This window comes from Psammomys obesus, unplaced genomic scaffold (assembly GCF_907164565.1).
Source record: "Psammomys obesus unplaced genomic scaffold, mPsaObe1.curated_primary_1811, whole genome shotgun sequence".
NCBI classification, from domain to species: Eukaryota; Metazoa; Chordata; class Mammalia; order Rodentia; family Muridae; genus Psammomys; species Psammomys obesus.
In genome coordinates, this window is record NW_026596046.1 from 35,032,688 (window position 1) to 35,057,169 (window position 24,482).

General features: G+C 41.3%; 1 protein-coding gene across 1 annotated transcript in view; it reads left to right on the forward strand.

Moving 5' to 3' along the window:
- The window catches only part of C2cd3 (C2 domain containing 3 centriole elongation regulator), a 93,656-nt gene that overhangs the window by 16,456 nt on the left and 52,718 nt on the right, over positions 1–24,482 (forward strand). The window contains exons 4-16 of the mRNA XM_055623307.1: positions 1,254–1,477; positions 2,208–2,455; positions 4,654–4,783; positions 5,456–5,578; positions 9,276–9,423; positions 11,360–11,496; positions 12,247–12,456; positions 13,112–13,224; positions 13,780–13,898; positions 15,262–15,384; positions 19,440–19,916; positions 21,590–21,741; positions 23,708–23,954. Coding sequence (XP_055479282.1) covers positions 1,254–1,477; positions 2,208–2,455; positions 4,654–4,783; positions 5,456–5,578; positions 9,276–9,423; positions 11,360–11,496; positions 12,247–12,456; positions 13,112–13,224; positions 13,780–13,898; positions 15,262–15,384; positions 19,440–19,916; positions 21,590–21,741; positions 23,708–23,954 — 2,451 coding nt within the window. The remainder of the gene's footprint in view (positions 1–1,253; positions 1,478–2,207; positions 2,456–4,653; positions 4,784–5,455; positions 5,579–9,275; positions 9,424–11,359; positions 11,497–12,246; positions 12,457–13,111; positions 13,225–13,779; positions 13,899–15,261; positions 15,385–19,439; positions 19,917–21,589; positions 21,742–23,707; positions 23,955–24,482) is intronic.

Sequence of the window (24,482 nt, forward strand, 5' to 3'; positions counted from 1 at the left end):
GTGTGTGTGTGTGTGTGTGTGTGTGTGTGTGTGTGTGTGTGTGTGTGGTGTGTGTGTACCACAGCGTGTATGTGTAGATCAGAAGAAAACTGTTGAGAGCTGTTGAGTCAGTTCTCTCTTTCTACTTCTACATGGGTTCCAAGGATTGAACTCTGGTCTCCAGGATTACTCAGCAAGTGCCTTTATTTACCGGATCATCTCACTGGTGCCGAAGAATGTTTTTTTTGTTGGGTTTTTTTTTTTTTTCGAAGAATGTTTTTAATAGTATACTTGTACTCACAAGAATGACATTATCAGGGAGCTTTGTCTTTTGAGGCCTGGTCTTGCTATGTTGCCTAGGCCCCCAAGTCCTAGACTAAGGATCTTCCAGCCTTGCCCCAACAAAGCTGGACTACAAGCAAGAGCTTGTCTCAACCAGCAAAAACTTAGTTTCTCCTCTTAGTGCTTTTCGTCTTTGTGTCCAGTATGACAGTAGGCACTTTTTGTGTCAAGCAGTAGACAGTAATAACTCGAGCAGAAGCCATGTCATTCCTTTATCAGACTCTGAGACATAGTAGATATCAGTGCTGCACAGATGGTGCTGTGCTCATTAGTCTACAGAAAACTAAAGACTTGTTCATGCCTTCAAGGGATTCATAATCTGTTAGGGTGATAAGCCAAAGATGCAAATACGTTCTCTAAACCTTGGCTTTTTATATATATAAAGGGTCTCACTAGATAGCCTAGTCTGGCATAGAAATCATAATTCTCCTGCCTCTGCACCCTTAGTGCTGGCATTATAGGTGTGCACCACCACATCTGGCCTCTGCTCCCCCCCGCCCCCATAGTTAAGGTGATATAAGCTCCAGAGAGTTGTGTCATCACCGGAGTGTGTCTGAATGAGAAACATGGCACTTTCTTGGCCCGTGGGAAAATAGTCAGTGAATAGTGGCTGTATGGGTGAGTAGGTACAGAGTGAGGAGAAACATGAAGAAGGCAATGACCTTGACACCTTTATCTAGACATAAAGAAAAAAAGGATGGAGTAAACAAAGGCAAAAAGCAGTGAGTATAGGGCGCTTAGAGGAAACCCTGGGTGATTCATCTGTCCTGGGGTGGAGGAGTCCTGGGAGCATAGTGAGAGAGACTTTTGAGGTAGGCAGAAAGCTAGATCTCATCTTGTGAGGAATGGGTGAGCATTAACTTGTGTCAGCAGAAAGCTCTTACAGTTAGTGACTGGAGGCTGAAGAAAATTTCATGTTTCGTGTCTTTCAGGTCTCACTTGCCCTGGAGCCTCTGTCAGAAACTTACAACAGTTACAAGCCTCTTCCTACTACTGAAGTGACAGAAAATGTGCTTTTATCTGAGCGAGAACTCAAAGGGAATAATGAATCCAGCAACACCCAGTCTATGATTCTGTCAAGGTCTTGTGGGGTACCTACCATCAAAATTGATGGAAAGGAGTTAGCAGGCAGCAGCAGTAGGTCAACCACACCAAGGTAAAATCACATCTCCAAGTCTGTGCGTCTGCTAACTCTCACTATTCTCACTATGATTTTTGTGTCATTTCTGGTAGACTGAAAAATTGCAGACAGAAACACAGTCACTCATTCAGCAGAGAACTCTTAAATACCTACTGCCATCCTGGTGCTGGCACAGAAATGAACAAGACACAACTCCTGGGGCTGAAGGTGTAGCTCAGAGGTAGAATGTATGTTTAGTGTGCCTCGGACTAAAACCAATTTCAGCAGTCACAAAACCCCTACAAGTCCTGTCTTTAAGGACTGTTCACAGTCTAGTAGAGAAGCCAATGTACACATAAGACTAAAAAGTTTACAGATACTCTAATACTTGTCTGTGAGAGGAAAGGAGGAAGGATATTATTTTGTAGAATAGAATAGAGTATGAGAAACAGATTTTTGTCTTAATAATTCCTTGTGAAGCATTCACATTATATCATACTCTGTGTTGACACACACACATTCCTTTTCCCCTAGGCGCTGGTTTCTGTTTTGTGTCATTTAGGGTACAACGCATAACTGTGGTTAAAAATCCATTATTTCTTTAATTGAGGAGATTAAAAGCAGATATACAGACTGACATTGTTAAAAAAACAGCCACCTGTTCCAAGGCCCCAGCTACAGTGCCCTCACTGATGCTCTGAGCTCTGTCAAGGTGGAGTAGTCCCAGGACAGGGTGTAAGCTGCTGGCATTCTTTCTTCCTAACAGGGGGAAGGACCATTTGTACTTTGCAGAGACCTCTGATGAGGTGAAGAGTTCTTTGTGTGGACCACAGCATCACCCTAATTCAGGGCCAAGTGCAGAGACTGTAACGCCAAGAGGCAAAGCCCCACAGAAGCAGCTCTCCCTCCTGAACAGTTCTGCATTTCAGCCACAGTTTAGTGCAGCTGCCAAGAGTCACAGTGACTCATGCACCCTGTCTTCAAACAAACCCCCAACAAAGGACCTGCTCTCAGGTATGTGTCTGTCTGTGACCTAAGACTACACTGCGTTTATTGGGTTTGCTCTGCTTGTTAGGCATCCCACAAAGGGAAGCAAGACTTCCTTATGAACTAAACAGCCAAATAAAAGTGTGGGACTTGCTGTCATCCAGGGACTCATGTAAAGGCAACTCTACCAACCTGCTAAGTGACTACTATTTAGATGTTTTTACTTTAAATTAGTAAGTGGCAATGGAATGTGTTTGTGGGGTACAATATGATGTTTCAGTATGTTTATACAGTGGGTAATGATCGTATCAGGGAACAGTCATTATCTCAGACATTTATCATTTGTGTTAGGAATGTTTAAAATGACCTTTATGGAGCTAGCAAGACTCAGCTTCTTCCGCCGAGCCTTGCTGAGCTGCCACCCACATGGTGGGAGAATTGACTCCTGCAACTTGCCCTCTGACCTCCACACACATACAGGTGACATGTACCCACCTCTTTCCCCACACATGTGTGCGCACACACACATTTTAAAAACACAAAATATCCTTTACCAGCTATTTTGCAACATTCAGTTGTCAAGTGCAATTATCCTATGGTGCGGTGGAACACTAGATACTATTCCTTATCACCCATACCCCTCTAACCACTGGCCCTTCCCTCTCTTGTACTGTCTGCTTACAGATAAATGTTCAAGCTTCCATGAATTTATTTACTTGTGTTTTTGAGTGCAGGCACACATATGCTATGCGTGTAAAGGTCAGAAAATAACTTGTAAGAGTTGGTTCCTCCAACCATGCTGGTTCTGGGAATCAAACTCAGATTGTAGGTAGAGAGCAAGTACCATTTCCCACTGGGCTATCTCACTGGTGCTGCTAACCTCATTCTGAAATGAAGAAATGAACTAATAGTTAATGAGCTCTTGTCCTGCCAAAAGTTGCAATCTCTCCTGAGTGTCAGTGCATTACAGCCTTAGACTTTTAAGCCTAAGGCCCTCTGCAGCTTCTTACTATAGACTAACGTCTAAATAGGCCTACCTGCATTTTTTTAAGACTGCTGAACAACTATTCAATCCAGGTAACATATGCCAGGTACAGCCTATGGATTACTGGTATGTTCCTCTACAAAGAGTTATTAGGATAAGTATATTTGAAGATGAAATAAAGCTGGTCTCTGTTGGTGCATACCTCTAATCCCAGCACTCAAGAAGAGAGGGAGGTGAAGCCCAGAGTTTGAGGCCAGCCTGGTCTATAGAGTGAGTTACAGAACAGCCAATGCTATACAGTAAGACTTTGCCTTGGGAAGAAAAAAAGATGAAAAGACAAAGACAGTTTGGCTTAGTTTGAAAGTCCAGTGTAGTAATAGCAGAGGGCTGATTCAGCAGGTTGTGAATTCACAATAATAGCTAATAATAGCATAATTATGATTATATGGTACATTACGGTTATCAGAGCCGCTGTTCTTGGGTGCTGGGGCCCTTATTAGGGCAAAGGGCTGCCTAATGGAACAACTTCAAATCTCACAGTGGTGTGTCTAAGAATGAAATAGCAATTGTGACATTCAGAAGTGGGTAGATTATGCAGTGTGCCAGCCTTAGATAAAGGGATGATTCGTGTCCCGGAGACAGTAGAATGGATTAAGATTTCATCACACTACTCAGAATTGCACACAAATTAGAACTTGGAATACATAGTCTCCGTGTAATGTTCTTGCCTGAAATTGTGGAAAGCAAAACCATCGACAAGGGGTACTCATAGTACAGGTATCATGTGTGGCTTGGGCAGGTTACTTACCATCTCAGAAATGTTGAAAGGATTTAGTGAGTTGATACAGGTGAAATAGTGTGAGTGATTCCGGACACATGGTAAGGCCAACTCTCATAAAAAAGAAAGAATAAGGTGTCTAGTTATAAAAATGAACCATAGACACCATTAACCTCGTTGTTTGCAATCAGCAATTGGGAGAACTGGGAGACATAATGACTCCCATCGTAAGATCGGTCTCTCTGGGATGGAGCGTTCACTCCTTGATGTAACATCTGATGTAACATCTCTAAACACAAGGCAGAAGCCAAGCAAACACTGGTGTTAAGCAAACATCCTCAAGGAATTCCCAGTCTAATAGAGGAACAGACACAGAAACCACTGCAGACATCCACAGGAGAACAAATACTGACTATTGAAACCCTTTCTGATGCTTTCATCTTCTGTTTTGACTGCCTTCAGCTCTCTTGGAACAAGGCAATAAACTGCGGAATGCCATGTTGATTTCTGCAATGAACTCGAGCCCAGATACTAGTATGCTGCTGGACAAAGTTCCTCCTATGACAGAGGATGTTTTCAGATCATCAGCAACGTAAGTTAGGGACATGAACACACCCCTGCAGCTCGTTTTCTGAGCTGTTGACTTACCTTCTTTTTTGTTGTTACGAAATGTGATAATCTCAAAAATGTTCAGCATGTAATTATTTTTTGTGGGGGAGGGGTTGTTTTGTTTTTTTTCTTTTTTCTGACTGGGTTTCTCTGTGTAGCCTTTACTATCCTGGACTTGCTTTATAGACCAGGCTGGCCTCAAACTCACAGAGATTTGCCTGTCTCTGTCTCTCAGAGTGCCGGGATTAAAGGCGTGCACCACCACACACAGCTACCAGCAAATAATTTTCTTTTTTTCAAACAGCAAGTAATTCTTAATGTGGTGAGCCTACAGTAGAAGATACTCAGAACCTAACACCTAGCTTTGGTGTTTGCTAAACACATAAATAGATAAATTCTTCACTCTCTAAGGTAGAATGCTTTATATAAAATGAAGATTTTTTTTTTTCCTCCTTCAGGGATGAAATGGGGTTCTAATATTGGGAAGAACCTTGAAAAGTATAAAGTTTTATATACATTTAAGGCAGATAAAATCTAAAAATGTTAAATTTTCTAAGTCAGACTAGTGCCTTCTACTCTTCTTAGCTTGGGTAGCATTTAAATTTTTCCCCGTCTGTGCCATTCATGACAGTGTTTTTCCACACCTTGCAACCAGGAATTCATCTAAGAATCAACTTAAAGACCACAGTGAGGACTACCTCCTCCCTACGACTAAGAATACTCTTTGTAAGGATGACTCAGGAGCTGACAGCAGAGCTATACAGCTGCTGCTAGGCAGGTGAGTGCTCCTCTCTTGCTTTCTTTCATTTAAAACTTCTTCCAATTCATTGAGTACATTTTTAACAATACTTCCTTGGACTAAGTCCTCTCCTGGTCCTTAAACTAGACTGTTTGCCTATTAAATAAAAAGCCAGTGTATAGCCTTTTCTTTGGGCATTATGTACAAAATGGCCTCATTCCATCTTTCTGTTCTTTTCTCCCCATTCTTCTCATTGTCCATGTTAGTGTGGTGTGATAAAGAGAACATGAATTTTAATTAAGTTAACTACAGAAGCACCAAAAGAGCTTGCAAACTAGGAGTTAGCACAGTATTAGCACATAGAAGTTTATTGGTGGCCATTATTGCAAATATTGTTAACATGTGCACTGAAACCAAGCTCATCGTGTATCATGTCTTGAGTAGCTACTGTAAACATTTCTGTCCTGGAGAGGTAAAGCAATATGCTATACATACATGACAAACATAAGAATGCACACTTGTTTAAGACTTGTTATTTTTTATTTTGGTTGGTTGGTTGGTTTTTTTTTTTTTTTTGTTTGTTTTTTTTTTTTTTGGTTTTTTTTGTTGTTGTTATTTTGGGAGGTTGTTTGTTTGGTTGATTGGATCATTTTGGTTTTTGGTTTTTCAAAACAGTGTTTCTTTATGTAAGCTTGGCTGTCCTGGAACTCGCTCTGTAAACCAAGCTGGCCTCAAACTTAACAGAGATCTACCTGCCTCAGCCTCCCAAGTGCTGAGGTTAAAAGCATGCAGAGAGGATCTCGTGTAGCTTAGGGTAGCCTTCAACATGCTATGTGACTGAGAATGATATTGAACCCTGACCCTCCTACCTTTACCTCCTCGGGATTACAGGCACTACAGTGCCCGGCTTTTCCACTTTGTGTAACTTGGTTAAAATTTAAGCTTATAGGGAAGTGGCAAGACATATATCACCTGTGTTGACAAAGGGCTTTGACCATTATGGTAAAGAACTTGGACTTCAAACTAAAAGTGGGAAAGATACCAAAATATTCTCAATGGAAGAGTAGAAAAATCAAATTGATAACACTGAAAAATTAATGGAATAAGAGATGGAAGAGTATTTCCTTCCCAGTGGAGGAGGGAAGAGAAGAAATTAGAGTTAAAATCTCAGGATTCTGTGATATCAGTTGTAGCAAAAGGCAGAGAGAAAAGCAAAACTCCTAGGATTTTTGTCCTTTGTGTCATAATGGTAATTATAAACCCTTTTGGATGTAAGGCAACAGTTTGAAGATGTTTCGGGCTTGAGTTTGTAAGTTTGTAAACCCAAGTTGCCTGTGGAACATTCAAATGCAGTTGTTCAGTAAGCTCCTTGACATACAGAGCTCCAGCTCAGGAGCAAGGATAAAAATAGGCCATTTCTTAGCTCCATAGTAGTAACTGAAAGCTAGAGAGTGAACACAGTCCACCCGGGGAGTGAACAGCAGAATGAAAGTAAGAATGGATATACTTCCATGTCCATTTTTAAACCTTAGTATGATGGTGGTCAAAGACTAGAAGAGGTGTAAAATCAAAAGAACTGAAAGTAGATGAAAGCAGTGAAATGTCCGTAAAAATATTTGGAAGTTAGAAAACAGAAGGATGAGGGTAACTCACCTAGCAAGGCAAAAGCTGTGCCTCAAGTCTGACTGCATAAGCTTGACTGACCACCCACAGTGATGAGCCATGATGTAAGAGGTAGCTGTCTCCTTCAGTCTCTGCAGCAACCATAGCATGGCATCTGAATTCAGTGAGTTAATTCCTGTTCACATACCATATAGGATATTGTTTGCCATTGAGTAATCTCTTGATACATGTTGAGTATTATCGTAAGTCTGCTGCTTCCCCCCAGAAGTAAGAGGATTTCCTGCCTGTCAAAGACTGGATCAACACTTATTATCTGTAGACACCCTAGATTGAAGGGTGTCAAGCACAGCTCAGGGTAGAGGTGAGCACCACACTGACGGAAGCTAAGATAAAAGAAATACATGGGATAATGATCCATCCCTCTAGCCTCAAGCCCACTTTTCCTTCTTGATTGCTAAGCACACTGACAGCCACATTACCTCCCAGACAGGAATTCATTCTGGTCAAGATAAAGAGGTTGAGATACCACAAACTGGAATTTATTTAACAAAATGATCAATGCTCCCAGCCTGAGTATTGAGCTTCTCTTCAGCATTTCAGGGCCTGGATTTGAAAACACGAGGAATGCTTCCAACTTGTTCACAGAAAACAAGATGCAGTAGAACATTTTAGAAGAGAAAGAGAAGAAAAAAATCCCAGACACTTTAACAAAAAGAATGAAACTGGAAAATATCAAAGTAAAGTTTAAAATTGGGAACATTTTCAAAAGATTCAACATCTAGATAATTGAAATTGCAGAAATATGTTTAAGAAAAATAAAGCAGTCATGCTGATAAGTGGGCTTATCTTATGGCTAAGAAACATAAGCAGAATTCATCACTATAATAAATCATAAGCAGGTATGTTAATTCAAAGAAATAATTGCAAAAGGGAAAAAAACAATATGGAGGACTACATACTGAACAGTAGAGATTATAAATTTGTGTACAGCGTTTCCTTAATAAAGAGGGTCTGGAGAGGTGGCTAAGCTGTTAAAAACTCTTGCTACTGTGCAGCCTGGGTTGCTTCCCAGCACCCACATGATAGGTCACAACCAGCTGTAAGGCAGCTTCCAGAGGCTATGATGCCCTCTTCTAGAGGCATGTGCTAGATCCAAATACCTACATGCATGCAAACATTGATGGACATAAAATTAAAATTTTTTAAAAAAGAAGAATGCCAAGCATACTTTCCAAAAAGAATAGTTTGGAGTTCCAAGAGGCTAGCAAGATAGCTCAGCAGAAAAAGGCACTTCTCACCAAGCCTAACCATTTTTTGTTCTATCCCTGGATCCCACTTGGCAGGACAGAACCCACTCTTATGAGCTGTCCTTGTAAATATTGTCACATTTGAAAGTAATGATTGTGCACATTTTTTAAGAGAAATTGAAGAAAAAGAATGGTAGCTAGCTTGAAAAAGAAGCAGAGGAATAGTAAATAAGTCAGTAATTAGCATACAGTAATAATATTACTGCTTCATTATTAATAGATGTTCATTAAAATATTAAGTTCAATAAAGTAGAGTATTAGTTACTATAAGAGAAAGATTAAAAAGAAATTATTCCTTAAAATATGAGTTTATAGTTATTTATATATTTACCTCCTTATTTTATAAATTCCTTGTAATGTTATCATTTTTATATTCAATATAAAAGTAATCATGTCATTATTCCAAAATACATGTGTTTAACTATTTAAAGAAGGTTTTTGTGTGTGTGTGTGTGAATTAGCCTTTTTTTTTTTCACAAAAACATTTACTTTGCAAAATGATAGTTATCATTTTTTTCCCTCCCTGTCAGAGCACAGACAAGAGCACAGCTGGACCTAGATTAGCCATTTCTATGGCAACCGGTGGATGGCTGAGTGAGAGTACAATGCATGTCAGTAGTGGTTTTGAGTGCTAGTTGACGTCATCCTAAGAGAGGGGAAATAGAGTTGGAAAATGTCACCCAGTACTCAATTTAAAGTGAGTCCTTAGCATACGTTCTTTCCTATTTAGAATGTTAGGAAACTTTACCAGAGAGAGTAGTTCTGCTTGTGCTGAAGTCCTTTGGCTTTGTTTTTCTTGTTTCCAGTGCTGAATTATCCCAAGGTCATTTCTGGAGTGGATTAGGCTCTCCTCCAGATTCCCCATCTCCTGGGAGTGATGTCTATTGCAGCAGTGATCTGAATGACCCTCAGTACGACCAGAGTCTCCTGGAGAACTTGTTCTACACAGCACCTGTAAGTCATTGAACCTGAAGCCCTACAAATTGGAAAACATAGCATTTAGTAGACAGTCATGATACTTGCAGGAAGCTCTTACTTTTACATATAGCTTATTTAATAATAATGATAGCTAAGGAAGAAAGTATTATCACAAAAGAGACAGGCCTAGGGGCACAAGCATTTTGTCCCGAGGATATCTAGTAATCTTATCCCAAGGATTCAGGGCCAGAATCAGATAACAGATTGACACGCCCAGAGCCTGTGTCCCAGTATCTCGCTCGGGCTTCCTGGGAGCACTTCTAAGAAACTACTAGTACAGGCTTGCCTTGGACCCACTTGGTGTCTCTGCAGAAAAGTCCATAAACATCTCTACTCACAGGTGACAAAACCCTCTGTTGGCTTGTAAGATAGGGAATTCTTCTCAGGCAATTCTGCTTTATTCCAGCCTTCTTTTTTATGTCATGCTGCATGACCTGTTGCTGGGTTAGCATCTTCCAGACACCAATACACTTAATGAGCCTAATTGCTCTCTAGAAGTCATCCTGGAGGTTGCTGTCATGCTCCTTGTATAAGTCCATTTTTCGTTATTATAACAGAATACCTGAGGTAGGCTAACTTTATAAAGAATAGAGGTTTATGTAGCTCATAGTGTAGGAGGCTAAAAGTCTAAACAGTACTGACAAAGTTCTGGTAAGAACCTGATTTGGCTGTCCCATCTCATAGCATCAGGACCAGCAAGGACTTAATATTTCATGTGCTAATATTGAGTAATAGTCACAGCTTAGAAATGCTGTGTGGTTGTGGTTCCCGGTATTCCAGGCTTTTTTAACAACCCAATTTATATTTGCCCTAATTAATTTAAAACTATGAACCTACTTAGGTTTTGATAGTCTTATATAAAGCCATTTTTACTGTTGTTTTGTTAGAGCCAGGGCCCCCTTATGTAGCCTTGGCTGTCCTACTCCCCATAAAGACCAGGCTGGCCTTGAACTCACAGAGATCTAGCTGCCTCTGCCTCTCGACTGCTGGAATTAAAAGCATGTGTCACCATGCCATGCATCTGTACTTGTTTTGAAAAGCTACTAGTAAAGGAAGACTTCTGAGCAAAAAGCTTTCTGCTTTAAACTTCAAGTTAATTTGTCCTCCTTGGTTCAACACCCACACCCCAAAATGCTGAAACGTAGAAGCTGTAGATGACAGGCTTGAGTATCTGGGCTTTCCTGGACACAGTGTTAGCATACTGTGTACCCTTTTTAATTTGAAGCCAAATAATCATAATGCCCCTTCTCTGTTTTTCATTTTATGATGCAAGAGGCTAATTAGTCAGTTACGTTAGGAGCCTTTTATCAAAGGCCTTTTATCAAAAACAAAATTAAAGGGGAGTTTTAAACTGATTTCTTTCACGAAGGTAATTTGTGTAATATAGCCATTAATTTTTTAAGCACAATTAAAAGCAGAATGAATAATTAACACGGCTAGTAGGTGAGGGGAGATAATCTTTGTACCCAGTTAGGTGGCACTGTAACAACCATTCTTCCTCATTTCCACTGTGGTAGAAAGATAGACTACAAAACTCATGGAGATCAGGTTGTGGATTTGCCCCTTATAACTAGGAATCACAAACCAGCTACCTGGCAAGAACGTGCTAGATACTTAGCTCTACATGTGCAGCTAGTGCCAAACACAGTGGACAGTCGGTGCAGAGGTCTCCCTGAGAATGTCTGTCTTTCTCTTGTTTACTCTGAATGGACCTAGAGCTTATCCTTGTGAACTGCAAATTACTTTTGTGTAACCAGGAACTATACGGACTATGTTCCTGCTATCAGTTATCTTTTTAAGAGAATGGTGTTTGCAAAAAGAAATTGCTGCATGCTTCTGGACGAACAACTGTAACTGCTTTCCCTAAAGCAAGTGTTTTTCAGTGCCATGACTTCTGTTTATCTTCCCTTAGAAATCTGATGTCAGCCCCAGTGATTTCTTCAGTGAAGATGATGACATGGAACCTTCTAAAACAATAAAGCGGTCAAAAGCCTCTGGCAGTTCTAGTGAGCACAAGATGAAGAAGAGGGCAGCTGTCAAGGAAAGCAGGTGAGCCTCTGTGAATGTTGACGTAGCTAAAGCAAAGCAGAGCCGTTGTCTCAAGGGAAATGGCCTGGATTTGCCAAGACTACCCAAGTGATTAAGTTATGGCAAGTCAATGAAAGATTTCAGTTTTTCACAAAGGTAATAGACAACTTGGCAAGCAGAAGTAGATAGATCTCTGTGAGTTCAAGGCCAACCAAGTATACATAGTGAGTTGCAGGACACCCAAGGCTACGTCGAGAAACCTGTCTCAAAAAATCTAAAAAAAAAAAAAAGTTCTTGAACAAGATGGGTTATGAAGAAAGCAGAATATTGCCTTGTGGTGTGTTTACTGTGATCACACCCATATGGAAAGTATGAAAAGGAATACAGTGACATGATAACAAGATTAGGATAATGGGTAACCTAGAATAAGTTAGATTTCCCTTCTAGAAAAATCTAATTCTGTATCACCCATTTTTACACTGTATGGATTTAAATCTTACAGGTAAAGAATATTTTTACATACTTTCAGATGAGGACCAGATTCTGTTCATGAAAGCTGTTTTCTAGCCCAGCATGGAAGTTGAAGTAGAGGATCAGGGATTTCAGACCAGCCTGGGCTACATAGTGAGACTTTGTCTCAAAGTAAAACACAGAGCTGTTCCTACTTCACTTTGAAAATAAATCCTCGCTGTTCATCCTCTTTCCTCCTGTGCAACTGGATGGTTCGCAGCTGGGCCTCTAACTGCTGCCTACCTGTCTGTGAACTTGCAGGAATCTGGTTGACCAGCAAGTGCCCTCAAGAATTCCAGAACATACCCCGGCGATATCACTAAGTGTGGATAGACTGGCTCTCCTGGGTAGAATACATTCGGTCAGAATCATCATTGAAACCATGGGAGTTCCTCCAGATAGTCCCCAAACGACACCAAGCAAGAAAAGCTTTCCCGGCAAACCACCAAAACCAGCAGCAGCAAAAAAACGGTATCCCTAAATAAGAAAGCTCAATGTGGCATTCAGAGAAAGTGTGGCTGATAGTAGGAACAGTCTTAACTATAACTATTTATGACTTGTTCTCATGTACATTTTTCAATCCGTAAAAGTGACTTGAAGTTCCCAGCATGAGGGTAAGTTTGGAATGAAGAAAACTTGGGTGGGAGCCATCTTAGTTAGTTACAGCAAGAGCGGTGAACACCTGAGATGGTTGTAGCTTTGCACCTCAGCCAGGTAGGTATTTGATATTGAATGCGCTGTGGGTGCTCGTAGAAATGAGCTCCATCCCACACGGCAGGTGATGAAAGCTTTGAAAAACAAACATGGTCTCTAAGTGACTTCGCAGGCACTTTGATCCTGAAAATGGGAACTTCAAAGACAAAGAGGCAGAAAATACATCTACCTTTGGTTTAATTTGTTTTTAGATCTTTTTCTTTTTATGTGTATGGGTGTTTTCCCTCTATGTGCACCACATGTTTGCCTGGTACCCAAAGAGAACAGAAGAGAGCATCAGGTTCCCTGGAACTAGCCTTAAAGACAGTTGTGAACCTCCGTGAGGGCGCTGGGAACCGAACTTGGGTCCTCTGCAAGAGCAACACGTGCTCTTACCTGCAGTCCTGTTTGATTTAAGCGATTTTTTTTCCAGCACTTTCTTTGTGGAGTGTCACTTCCCTGTGGGCTTCTCCAAACGTGGACTGGGAGAGACAGCTTTGGTCACCGAGGTGGTCCGCCTCGCCTCCAGTAAGATCAGGGATGGAGGTAAGAGGTTGGTGTCTGCTGTCGCCGCCCCTGACGTGCTGCAGCACATGTGTGCACCCCCGGCCTGGTTTTGCTTCTGAACTGACCTCACTATATAGACTAAGCTAACCTCGAATTCGTGGTCATCCTGCCTTGACTTCCCAAGTGCTAGAGTTTCAGGACTGGGCCACCATGCCTAGCTGTAGATGGCGTTATTTATGGCAATTTCTTAGAGTTACTACTGCTATAATGAAACACAGTGACTAAGAGGAGGAAAGGCTTTGTTGACCTCAAAATAAATAAACATTTAAAAAATCGCATTGCCTTGGCCACAGTGAAGTACATGGAGAAGTCTTCTTCTGTCTCTGTTCACATGTTTGATGAAACAAAGCTGAACAGTATTACCCTGCTTATCTTCTGCTACTGTACCCAGGCTTGTCTCTTCTACAGCCTTTAATTTCATGAATCACACTGACTGAATTCCTGAAAGAACTTGAAAATGGTGGGTGGAGTCAAAGCATAAATTAATGATAGCTCTGTTCGGGTTGTGTGCCATGTGCCTGTTCTCCTTCACAGTGGTGAAATTCCAGCAGCGATTTGTATGTCCAATAGAGTTTGGTGGCCCAATGATACAACACTGGTGGGATTCTCACCTCACCTTCCAAATTTATGCAAAGAAAACCCCACAGAAAAAGGTAAGTCATTTGAGCGTTACCATTCATACCAGACATTTTCCTAAATAAAATGAGATTTCTGGGCTTATGTAACACCATCTAATCACAGCAGCTCTGTGAATTATGTCCATTATCACTCTTCATTGTATACAAGAAGAAACTGAGACTTAACACAGTACAGTGACTTGTCTGAGATTCCCACTGTAGCAAAAGCAGGGGCGGAGGGGGCATCATGCAAGTTCTGGTTTGGATTTTTTGGGTTTTGTTTGGTTTTTTTGAGACAGAGTCTCACTTATGTAACTCAGGCTAGTCTTGAACTTGTAGCCCTCTTGCCCTCAGCCTTCTAAGTGCTAAGATTGCAGGCGTGTGCCAACTACAGCTGGCAGAGCCCAGCTTCTGACTGCCCATTACTGTAGGGCAGTGGCAGTATCAGATGGGTTGTTTTATATAGGCCTTAATTTGAAGTTCTCTTTTCTGCTTGTGGGCAAAACACCTGAAGTATCTAGCCCACACCCAAAATAATAAAATTATAGGTTCAAATAGTTAGTTAATAAAGTTTCATTTGCAAGTGACCTCATGGAGACGAGGTGGGCAGTGTGCAGTTCATTCGATGAAAGAGCAGTACAGATGGTCTAATCCCAGCGTTGGTGTGAATGGGGTGAGTGCACCTTTTCTTTTGTGGTGGTCCCCACACCCCAGAATGTAAACAGTACAAAATCATCGCATGCTGTCATATTTTTATCTATTCTATTTGGGTTCTTATACCTACCACCCTTCTCCACCCCAATTCCTTCCAACACCCAACACCAGGTAGGACAGATAGAAGGTTAGTGGAGAGAGAGGTGTCAAGATCTTTTTAGACTTCTTCCTAAAATTATTATTTTAACATGCAGTTTCTGTATAGCTTTTATATATTTTTTCTAGTATACATTCCACAAATGAATTACTACTGCCAAAAATACAAAGCTCCTCATAATAACTGCCAATTTTCCTCTGTAAAGGTATGTTAGGAGTTTATATTTCAGCTTGCTCCTATGATAGCCTTTTGCTCCTTCATGGCCTCAATAACATCAGATATATCAAGTGTGATTTGCTTAGTCTTAAAACATTAGTTAAGGAATGTTACTGAAGAACTAAGAACTAAGTTTTAATTAGAGAAAGGTAACTTTCTGTTGCTTATGAAATCCTTCATACTCTCCGACGGGAAGATGGTAAAATGCGGAAGGGAGAGTAAAAGCTGGCAGGATATGGAAGCATTGTCAGTCGCATCATAATAGAGCTTTGTACTTCATAAAGCACTGTTCTCTCTCAAGCCATCCCAGGCTATCACTTCAGAAAACCCTCACGGCTCCTCCTCACACTTTTTCTTTCCTTATTCCATCAGCCAGAAGTCATTGGATCTGCAGCTCTCCCTTTGCGAGCTATCATTCAGTCGGAGCTGCTTTCTTTCAGTAGCCAGCTTCCGGTACAACAAGAAAATGGTCCATCTTCACTTGGCCCCCTAAAGGTATGTGGGTATCCATCCAGAAAGCCACAAGTATTTCCTGAGCATGAATTGTTGCCTGGCACTGAGAATACAGATGTGAACAAGAAGAGTAAGGTGGCCACAATTGAAGAACAGCAGAGTGCCTTGAAGGAAATAAATACAAACACTAGTATCTGGAGGAAATAGATGATGTTCAGACAAGCCCTCTCTAAGGAGCTGGTGTTTAAGGGGATACTTGAAGAAAAGAGCTCATGTAAAAAAAAGTCCTAAAGTGAGACTAATGGTTACCACAGGATAGCAAGCAAGAGTGGATGGTAGAAAATTGAGTCGTATTGCAGGTGAGGGTGAAAGTCGGATCTTTTTATGTCAAAGCAGTGTTTCAATTTTAGCCAAGAAAAAAACACCAAAGCACTAGAGTGACATGTTACTTTCATGTTAAAATATTTCTATGTGGAAGGTACTTTACAGGGAGTGAAGGGGAAGTGGAAGAAAAGAGGTACTACGTGATGACTTAGAGCAGATTTGGCAGGAACAAAGAAAAGCAGCAGGGGCCCCTGGTGGATCCCGAGGTAGGGTCCTGTCCCAGTGGTCAGCACCCGGATGTCTGTGACAGGATTTGAATATGTGGCTTCAATACAGCTTGGTTTGGTATCTCGTTGAGTTTTTTGGTTTGGTGTTGGAGACAGAATTAGCCCAAGGTGGACTAGAACTCATTAAGTAGTATAAGCTTCCTTTCAAACCTGCAATCCTACTGCCTCAGCCTCCTGAAAACTGGCCACCTTTCCCAACTCTGGTGAGTTTTTGAAATTTCCATACTCATACCCTGAAACATTCTCCTTGCTCCTAATCACCTAGAGAATCAAGTACAGAGCTCACTATATTATTCTTCCTTCTGCCTCCCCTGTCCCTACAAATAGAAAGTCAGACAAATCCAATACAGACATCTCTAACCCATAGCCCAGTGAGTACATGGAGCTAAGGATAACTGAATGTGACCCAACACAAAACATGAGGGGCTGTTTTTGTTTACGTTTTTGCAGTGTTTTTATAACTCAACTGCAGGGTTCTCAATCACAAATTTTATAGATGACATTCTGTGATGATGTTGAAAAATTGGACATGAATCACTGATGTGCCATGATGGTTCGTGCCACTTATCCCCAAACCCAACTTGTATTTTGAGACAGCATCTCCCTGTGTAGCCCAGGTTGGCCTAGAACTAATCCTTACGCAAATTTTCTTTCACACCTGCTTGGTTCATTCTTGACTATGAAGTCTGAGGGCAATAAATTGGATTGATGGGCTGGAGCTGGTTTCTGGCCTTGCTTTACACCAGTGGTTCTCAACCTGTGGGTCGTGACCCCTTGGGAGTTGAATGACCTTTTCACAGGGGTTGCACATTAGATGTTTACATTGTGGTTCATAACAGCAAAATTACAGTTATGAAGTAGCGAGGGAGTCACCATAACATTATTAAAGGTTGTATTAAAGGGTTACAGCGTTAGGAAGGTTGAGAAGCGCGCTGCATGGCAGGAGCTGAGAAGTACTAAACAAGATTGAAACTTGGCAGAGTAAAAGAGCTTGGCTGTGGAAAACAAGGTCTCATACGCATTCTGAAGTAAGTCATTGCTATAACCAGAGGCCATTTCTGTTCTTCAGATTCTTTTTTGAGACAGGATTTCTCTGTGAAGACTTGGCTGTCTTGGACTCACTTTGTAGAACAGGCTGGCCTCAAACTCATAAAGGTTCTCCTGCCTCTGCCTCCCCAAGTGCTGGGATTACAAGGGTGTGCCACCATGCCCAGCCAGATTCATTTCTTACCCTGCTCTTCCTGCCTTTGTTTTTGTTTTTAGGCAGGGTCTCATTGTAGCTGGCTCAAACTCACTCCTTTTTCTTTCTTTCTCTTCTCCCTCCATATATGCACAAATATGCAGTGTAAATGTATACACATGAACATTTTTTGAACTATTTGAGAATAAGCTATATCATATCTGTTTCTATGTTCCTTCACATGGATTCCATGTATTTATGGAAAACAATGTCATAGTATTCACTTTTTAAAAACAACATGTGTGATTTATTCTATCTATAACCTATACTCATTTCACCAATTGTGTCAATACTTTTTCCCTTTATAGTAATTTTTTATAATGAAGAATTAATTTTCATTTCTCTCCAACTCCCTTTAAATTAAAAGGATTCCATAGCCCTTCTTATTTCAGTATTTTAGTAATTTTTAACTTAAGCCAGTTATTTGTTTATAGACTGTCCCTCTCCTGGTTTACCTAAAATACCTAATTTTTTATTTTGCTTTGTGTTTTAAAACAAAGTTTCATTATATAGTATCAAACTTTTGTTTCTCTTTAATTAGTCTCAAACTCTTGATCCTCCTACCTCAGCTTCCCCACATCCAGGAATTACAAGTATGTTCTAACTAACTCAGCCTGAGTCATGTTTTTAAGAGAGTTGCAAAATGGTGATGTGTTTGGTGGTGGTTAGTCGGTTTTGTTTTTTGTTTTGGGACAGGGTCTCACTATGCAGTCCCAACTGTCCTGAACTCACTCTGTAAACCAGGCTGGCCTCAAACTCACAGAGATCCGCCTGCTTCTGCCTCGAAAGTGCTGGGATCAAAGGTGTATGCCATGATGCCTGGCTTAAAATGATGATTTCTAACTTGAGTTTCCCTGTATATTTCTTTTTCTGTTTTTTCTTCAGCGATTGGAAACAAAAGGGTGGAACTTGGAGCTTTGTGCCATTAGGCACATGTTCTACCACAGAACTACATCCAGCTCCCTGAGCATTTATTGATTAACATTATTCTGCATGATGATAAAGGAGCATTACTGTTCCTTTCCAGGTTAATTTTCAGTTAGTTTGGCCTCACAGGTTTTTGCTTGTTGTTCTCCGTTCGGTGGGGACCTGGATTTTGTTGGGGGCCTAGAACTCAGCTTCCAGTTGGAGAATGGAGTTCATTTCTCGCAGGGGTAGTGAGAGCACTTTAGGCCCTCACTTAGGCCCATGTGCTAAACCAGTTGTGCAAAAGGGTTTTAGAGTTTAGCTCTTTTAGAATGAGATTGCCAGTGGCAATGGAAAATTGGGCATTCCAAAGCCTGTGGCAATACCAAAGCTCTTGATTAAGCTTCTGTGCTGAATGAAAGCCCATGCCTGGTCAGCTTGCAGCCAAGATATAGGCCTGGTGAGGCCCAGGCCCAGCAAGTGGGCCAGAAGGCAGGCCCAGTGAGACGGGCCAGTGGGAAATGAATGTTGAATCTCAGGCAGTCATGATGGAAAGCTGATGGTATCATTCGGCCAGTCAGCAGCATGCACCCCCAGCACATTAGGGATTTATAAACCTTTGGGCAATGGGAGAAATTTTAAGGGTGAAAGTATTTGATTTGCTGGGGTCAGGGGGTCTGGGATACTTGATTTGCATGTAGTGGTACAGTGCATTAGCAGTAGCATGATCCTATCACAAGAAGGAAAACACAGTACTTTATTATCCTATGGGTAAAGGGAAAATCTCCAAGGACATTTGAAGGTCACTGCTGGACTAAGATCCTTAGCCAGGTGGGATCTAGCAATATCCAGATGCTTGGAATTCTAGGAATTCCAGATCTGGGGAAGACTTTTAGAACCCCGCTAAGAAAAGGGAGTCTGTCATCATAGAGTGAGCCAAATAAATGGCTATCCAGAGACATCAGACTCAAAGCTCATCCAGCAGAGACCCACACATTATTCAGTAGGTTATATAATCTCTTGCTGTTACTAATTCTGACTTAGCCGGTAGGAGCCTCTTCAGTCTGAGTCTGTGTCATTATACATGTCTCATCCTTTTCTTAGCATTTGTTTTGATTTCTTTTGATGATTTTTCCAGGTCATCATATACTAATAAATAATCTGCCTGGCTTTTGTCAGTCTGGAAAGCTGACATATATATGTCTATTAGTATTTGAGGATGGATGAATTCATTCTTTAATTTGCTGTCCGCTCCAGCTACAAAAATTCTGATTCCAGTTCTGCAAGACATTCTTACGGATGCTTCTTCTTATGGACGCTTCTCCTCTTGTGTTTTCCAGGTTACCATAGAGCTTGTTTTAGGCGGCAAGGATTTCACTGGCATCAATGCTAAGTTAAGTAGCGGCACCCAACATGCTCCACTTACTGCTTCTGTAAGTCCAGATGTGATACTGCCAGAAACAAGCCAGGACACCACCTGTACCAAAAATCCACACAACTTAAATCACATTCATGAGGAAACTGCAAAGAAAACACAGAGTTTAGTGTTTGCCCACACAGAGTCAGCAAGCCCTATTGCCCCCAGTTCTTCAGCGTTCATGGCTGGGCCACCCCAGACAAATGGGTCAGCAAAAGAAAATGCTTTACTGTTGCATGTACTGTTGATGGTGCCAGATGGGAAAGATTTTGTGTCTGGAGAATCAGAGAAACACCCACCATGCAATGTTTATTTAAATTGCAAGCTCTTCAGCACAGAAGAAGTCACCAGATCTGTCATCTCGTGGGGCACAACACAGCCTGTCTTTAATTTTTCTCAGGTAACTGTTTTGTGTCCATTACTGGTTTATGGGGGGAAGAGACAAATGTCTCCTAACTCATGATCCTGTCTTTAAGTGCTGAGTCTTCATACAGAAAGAAACTTTGGTAGCTATCTGATATGCCGTATTGATGGGAGGAGGTGAAGATACTGCCCAAAGTTTAAGGCTCTCTTTCTTTCTGTTGTCTCTCTTTGTTTACCACTCTTCTGTTTGCCCAAGTTCTAGGTTCTGTCCTTTCGGTTTCTTTTAAAACTTTGCCAGTTAAACTCCCCGCCTTTCTCTTATCTCCAAACTTTTTTTTTAAGTTATATATATTCTCATTTCTTCCTATTTTAATATCCATCCCTTGATTTCATTTTTCTGTAGAATTTAGTGATGCTTTTTTTTTTTTTTTTTTTGACACTGATGATTGAACCTGAGACCTCACACATGTTAGGCAAGCACTATACCACGGAGCTGCATCCCTAGCAAGCCACTCTGGTTTTCTTCCTGACTCGGCAGCTGATCAGTTTCGGTCTTCAGGCCAGGGAAAAACCTAGCTCATTTTCCTTAGGAAGGGTTGGGTATATCTGGCAGGCACCCCTCCATCAGGAAAGTAGAGGCCCGGCACATTCTCCCTTCTCTGTAGCTTTAACTGTTAGCCCCGCTTACTGCTCTTGCTGCACTCTTCTAGTCTCCTCTCCCATGGATACATGTATGCCCACTGCTTCAGCTTCAGTGAAGGTAACTTTCACATTTGTCCTTCTACGTAAATCAGACATCTCCCTCAAGGATCAGCTCTGATTGTCTGCTGGACATCAGCACCTCTAAAGCACTTTAGCATGCACCAGCTATCCAATAAGGATGTGCAAATGAAAGAATTCAAAGACGTCCTATCACTTGGGGTCCTCTTGCCACAATTATTAATTTGATAGACTATTCTTGGCTCTAGGTCCCTGGTTCACCTACCAGCTAGCTCATTCTAGAATAAATTTACATGGAAAATCCAAATGAAGAGCTGGCGTTGCTATTTGCTATAACACACAAGTTAAACAGATTTATTTTATTAGATGCTCTCCAGCCACTGGATTGGCAGCCCTTTGATAAAAGGTTCATTTTTTTCCAGACAGTAGTCATCCTTGTTGCAAACAACGTTTTCTGCAGGGTGGAGAGGGGGCTGTTGTTAAGAGTATGCAGTACTCTTGCGGAAGACCTGAGTTTGGTACCTAACACCCACATCCGGCAGCTCACAGTGGCCTGTAACTCCCAGGCCTCTGCTCTCCTGCACATATGTGCACACACACACACAGATAGTACTCACATACCCTTAATTGAAGACAATAAAAATATTTTTAAAGCACACACATCTTGCAATAGGATTTAAAAGTAGATCACCTTGCCTTAGGAAAGGTTGGGTAAGTTTGGTAGGCACCATATTTTACATGCCTGACAACCTTCTCTGCGTCCCTGCATGAATGCTGTCATCAGAAGGAACCCATTCTGGTTTGTATTTGTCTTTCATGTAGTAGTCTCTTAGAGCAGACTGTGTTTCTATGAGGGTACAGACTGCATTTTATTTTAATATCTTCAGCATAGTACTGTGTGTGGACGTAGAAGGCTTTCAGTAAATTCTTATTGAAGAAAGGTATAAATTGTTTTAGCTGTAGAAATTTTTTCCTGATTGTTCTCCCCAGATGATTCCTGTCTCTCTGTCTTCCAAATACCTGGAAAGACTTAAGAACAATGTGATGATAATTGAAACTTGGAACAAGGTGCGGAGCCCAGGACAGGACAAGCTGCTCGGGCTGGTGAAACTCCCCCTTCATCAGTTTTACATGTCATTCAAGTAAATAGGACCTTTTGGAGTATTCTTTATTTTGCATCTTTAACTTTATATAGACTGAAGTGGAATTCTTTGAGTATGCAAGCATGAATAGAATCCCTCAAAGGGCCTTTCTCAGTTATAGCTACTTCCTGCTCTTCTGTTGCAAAGTAGCCATACAGACCCTACTTTCCTGAGTCTCAGGTGTTTACTAAGAGCCTTAGGACTTTAAAGCATTTAACTTCATAGCAACCTCTGATGCAGGTGTAGGAGAATGAGATTCAAAGGAGTTACATTACTCGTTGCACACCTAGTAAATAGTGGAACAAGGGTTGGAACCGGATAGCCTGGCCCTCGCGTCCACTCTACTCAAAAGCTCTTCTGCCAAAGGTAGCCTTCCAGGCTAATGGTAGACTTCCCCATCATAAAATGGCAATATAGCAGCTGTCCTCAGGATTTATGTAACAGGTTGAGACTTGCTAATTATATGTGCATCTCTTTAATAACTGGTAAAACACTGATTAACTCGGTTATTTTTATTCATACAGATTTTGTAAGAGTTATTTTTATAAAATTGTGTTTATTTCTCAGTATATCTCTTGTCCCGGCTATCACCCAAAAATTTTGTACTCTATTATATTATTTGTTTATCAAGCTTTACAGCACAATACTAAGCAGTTTTAACTCCATTCTTAACCCTCTTAAAGTATTATTGTGTCCTCACGGCACACATCCCAGACATATTTGTACTTCCTGCCTTTTCTTGCCCAGCTGCTCTCTCTTGACATCTCCTGAACCTCTCCCAGTGGCCTGTATCCCCTACTTCCTCTTCTACCTTCTCCTCCCCTGGAGGGAAGGAAGTCCAGCACTCGTCTCTCCCCTGCTCAGTGATTTGCGGTAAGCTGCTTTATTGGCATATCAGGGGACAATTAGGGAGCAGAGTTTACACAACACTGAGAGGAGATTCTCAGAACAAGGACTACAACCAGACATGGTGGGTAGAGAAATCACCGTTTGAATTACACCATAACCTTATGCCTCTGTTTGCCTACATGCCTCTGTTTGATTCAGAGTCCAGGTTTCTAATTGCTTTAGCAGTGAGCAGCGTAGATCTATTGTAAACATACATTTTACCAACAGCACTTTCATGTGAGTTATCTCACTGTGCCTTCACTGCACTCTCAGGAGGTAGCATAATGATCCTGGTTTTATTACAAATGCAGAAAGTGGAATTCTCAAAAAACTTTCAGGATTCAGTGTCTCTTGCTTCTTTTCCTAATCTCTAAAATGAGGGTGATGCTGAGTCCCTGACTCATTTGTGCAGCAATTATGAGGATCTAGTGAGAGAGGCATGGAATAGGTAAGAACTTATGACGGGAACATTGAACCTAACCAGGCTGAGGAGGTACTGCTGGGTGACATGGTCGTCATCTGTTCTAGCCTTTCAGCTCGCACCACCACCACTATGTACACAGCTCACACATACACACACCACCTCTTTTTTCAGTTGTGAAATTCATCTGACTTGTATCCTTCCTTCACTTCCCTTCTTAGCTCATTAGATTCCATTATTTGTTGATCAAGTACAAAATAGTAGTAGCTACCAGTTTATGAGGATTTGCTGTGTACCGAGTACTGAGGCTGGCATTTTACATGGGCTTTCTCAGTTTAGTGCTAACAACCCTGTTGTGAGGACAATTCAGCAAGCCCCCTCTAAAGTACTGTTCCACTGCAGACACTGGACGTGGTGCCACCATGGCACAGAGATAAATTGGACACATTACCAGCCCTGTAATTACTGCTGATTGAATTTACCTGCCTTGTAATTTTAGTTTGGTAACTGACAGAATCTTTTATTTTTATTTTTAATTTATTAATTTACTTTTCTGGTTATTAGTCCATTTCTAAGAAGCTGAGAAAATGAGCCATTTAAGGATTCTGACATGACTGATGATTGTTATTTGCTCATTCACAATGTCTTACTGCCTAGAGACCCCAAGATTTCTCGCCTGCTGCTTGATGCCAAGTACCCAGTTGTTGCTGTCGACAGCTATATGCCTGTGATTGATGTGTTCTCAGGCCAACAAAATGGGAGTCTTCGAGTCTTTTTAGCCATGGGTTCTTCAGATCAGATAATGACGCTACAAAGATTAAAGAGTGAAGAAGGAACATTTCCTCCCTTCAGCCCTAGGCCAGCCCATTTCCTGGACCAGCCACCTGTAGCATCTGTTGCCATGGTAATGATCCAGCAAACTCTCATTTTCCCTTACACATTTAGTGAAACCATTACCCAGTGAAAAGGCTCCAGTAAACAGTATAACTTGCACGATAACACTTGCTTTATTTTATGTGAGGGAAGGGATGTGTACACACGTGTACTTTATCTGTGTAAGTGCTTGTGTGTGCATGCGTACAGCAGCCAGTACTTAAACTCAAATGTCATCTTTAGCAGCCTTCTACCGTGTGTGTGTGTGTGTGTGTGTGTGTGTGTGTGTGTTATATGTATGTAGGTACGTGCACAGGTTTGTTCAGGTAGAGGCCAGAGATCAGCACTGGGTGTTTTTCTCTATTGCTCTTTAATTTTCTAATAATTTTTTCATTTGATATATATGGCTGTTTTGCTTGCATGTACATCTGTGCATCATGTGTTTACCTGGTGCCAGAAAAGGTCCAAAGAAGTCATCAGACCTCTTGAGCTGGAGTTACAGACATTATGAGCTGTTGTGTGGGTGCTAAGAATCAAACCCTGACCTCTAGAAGAGCAT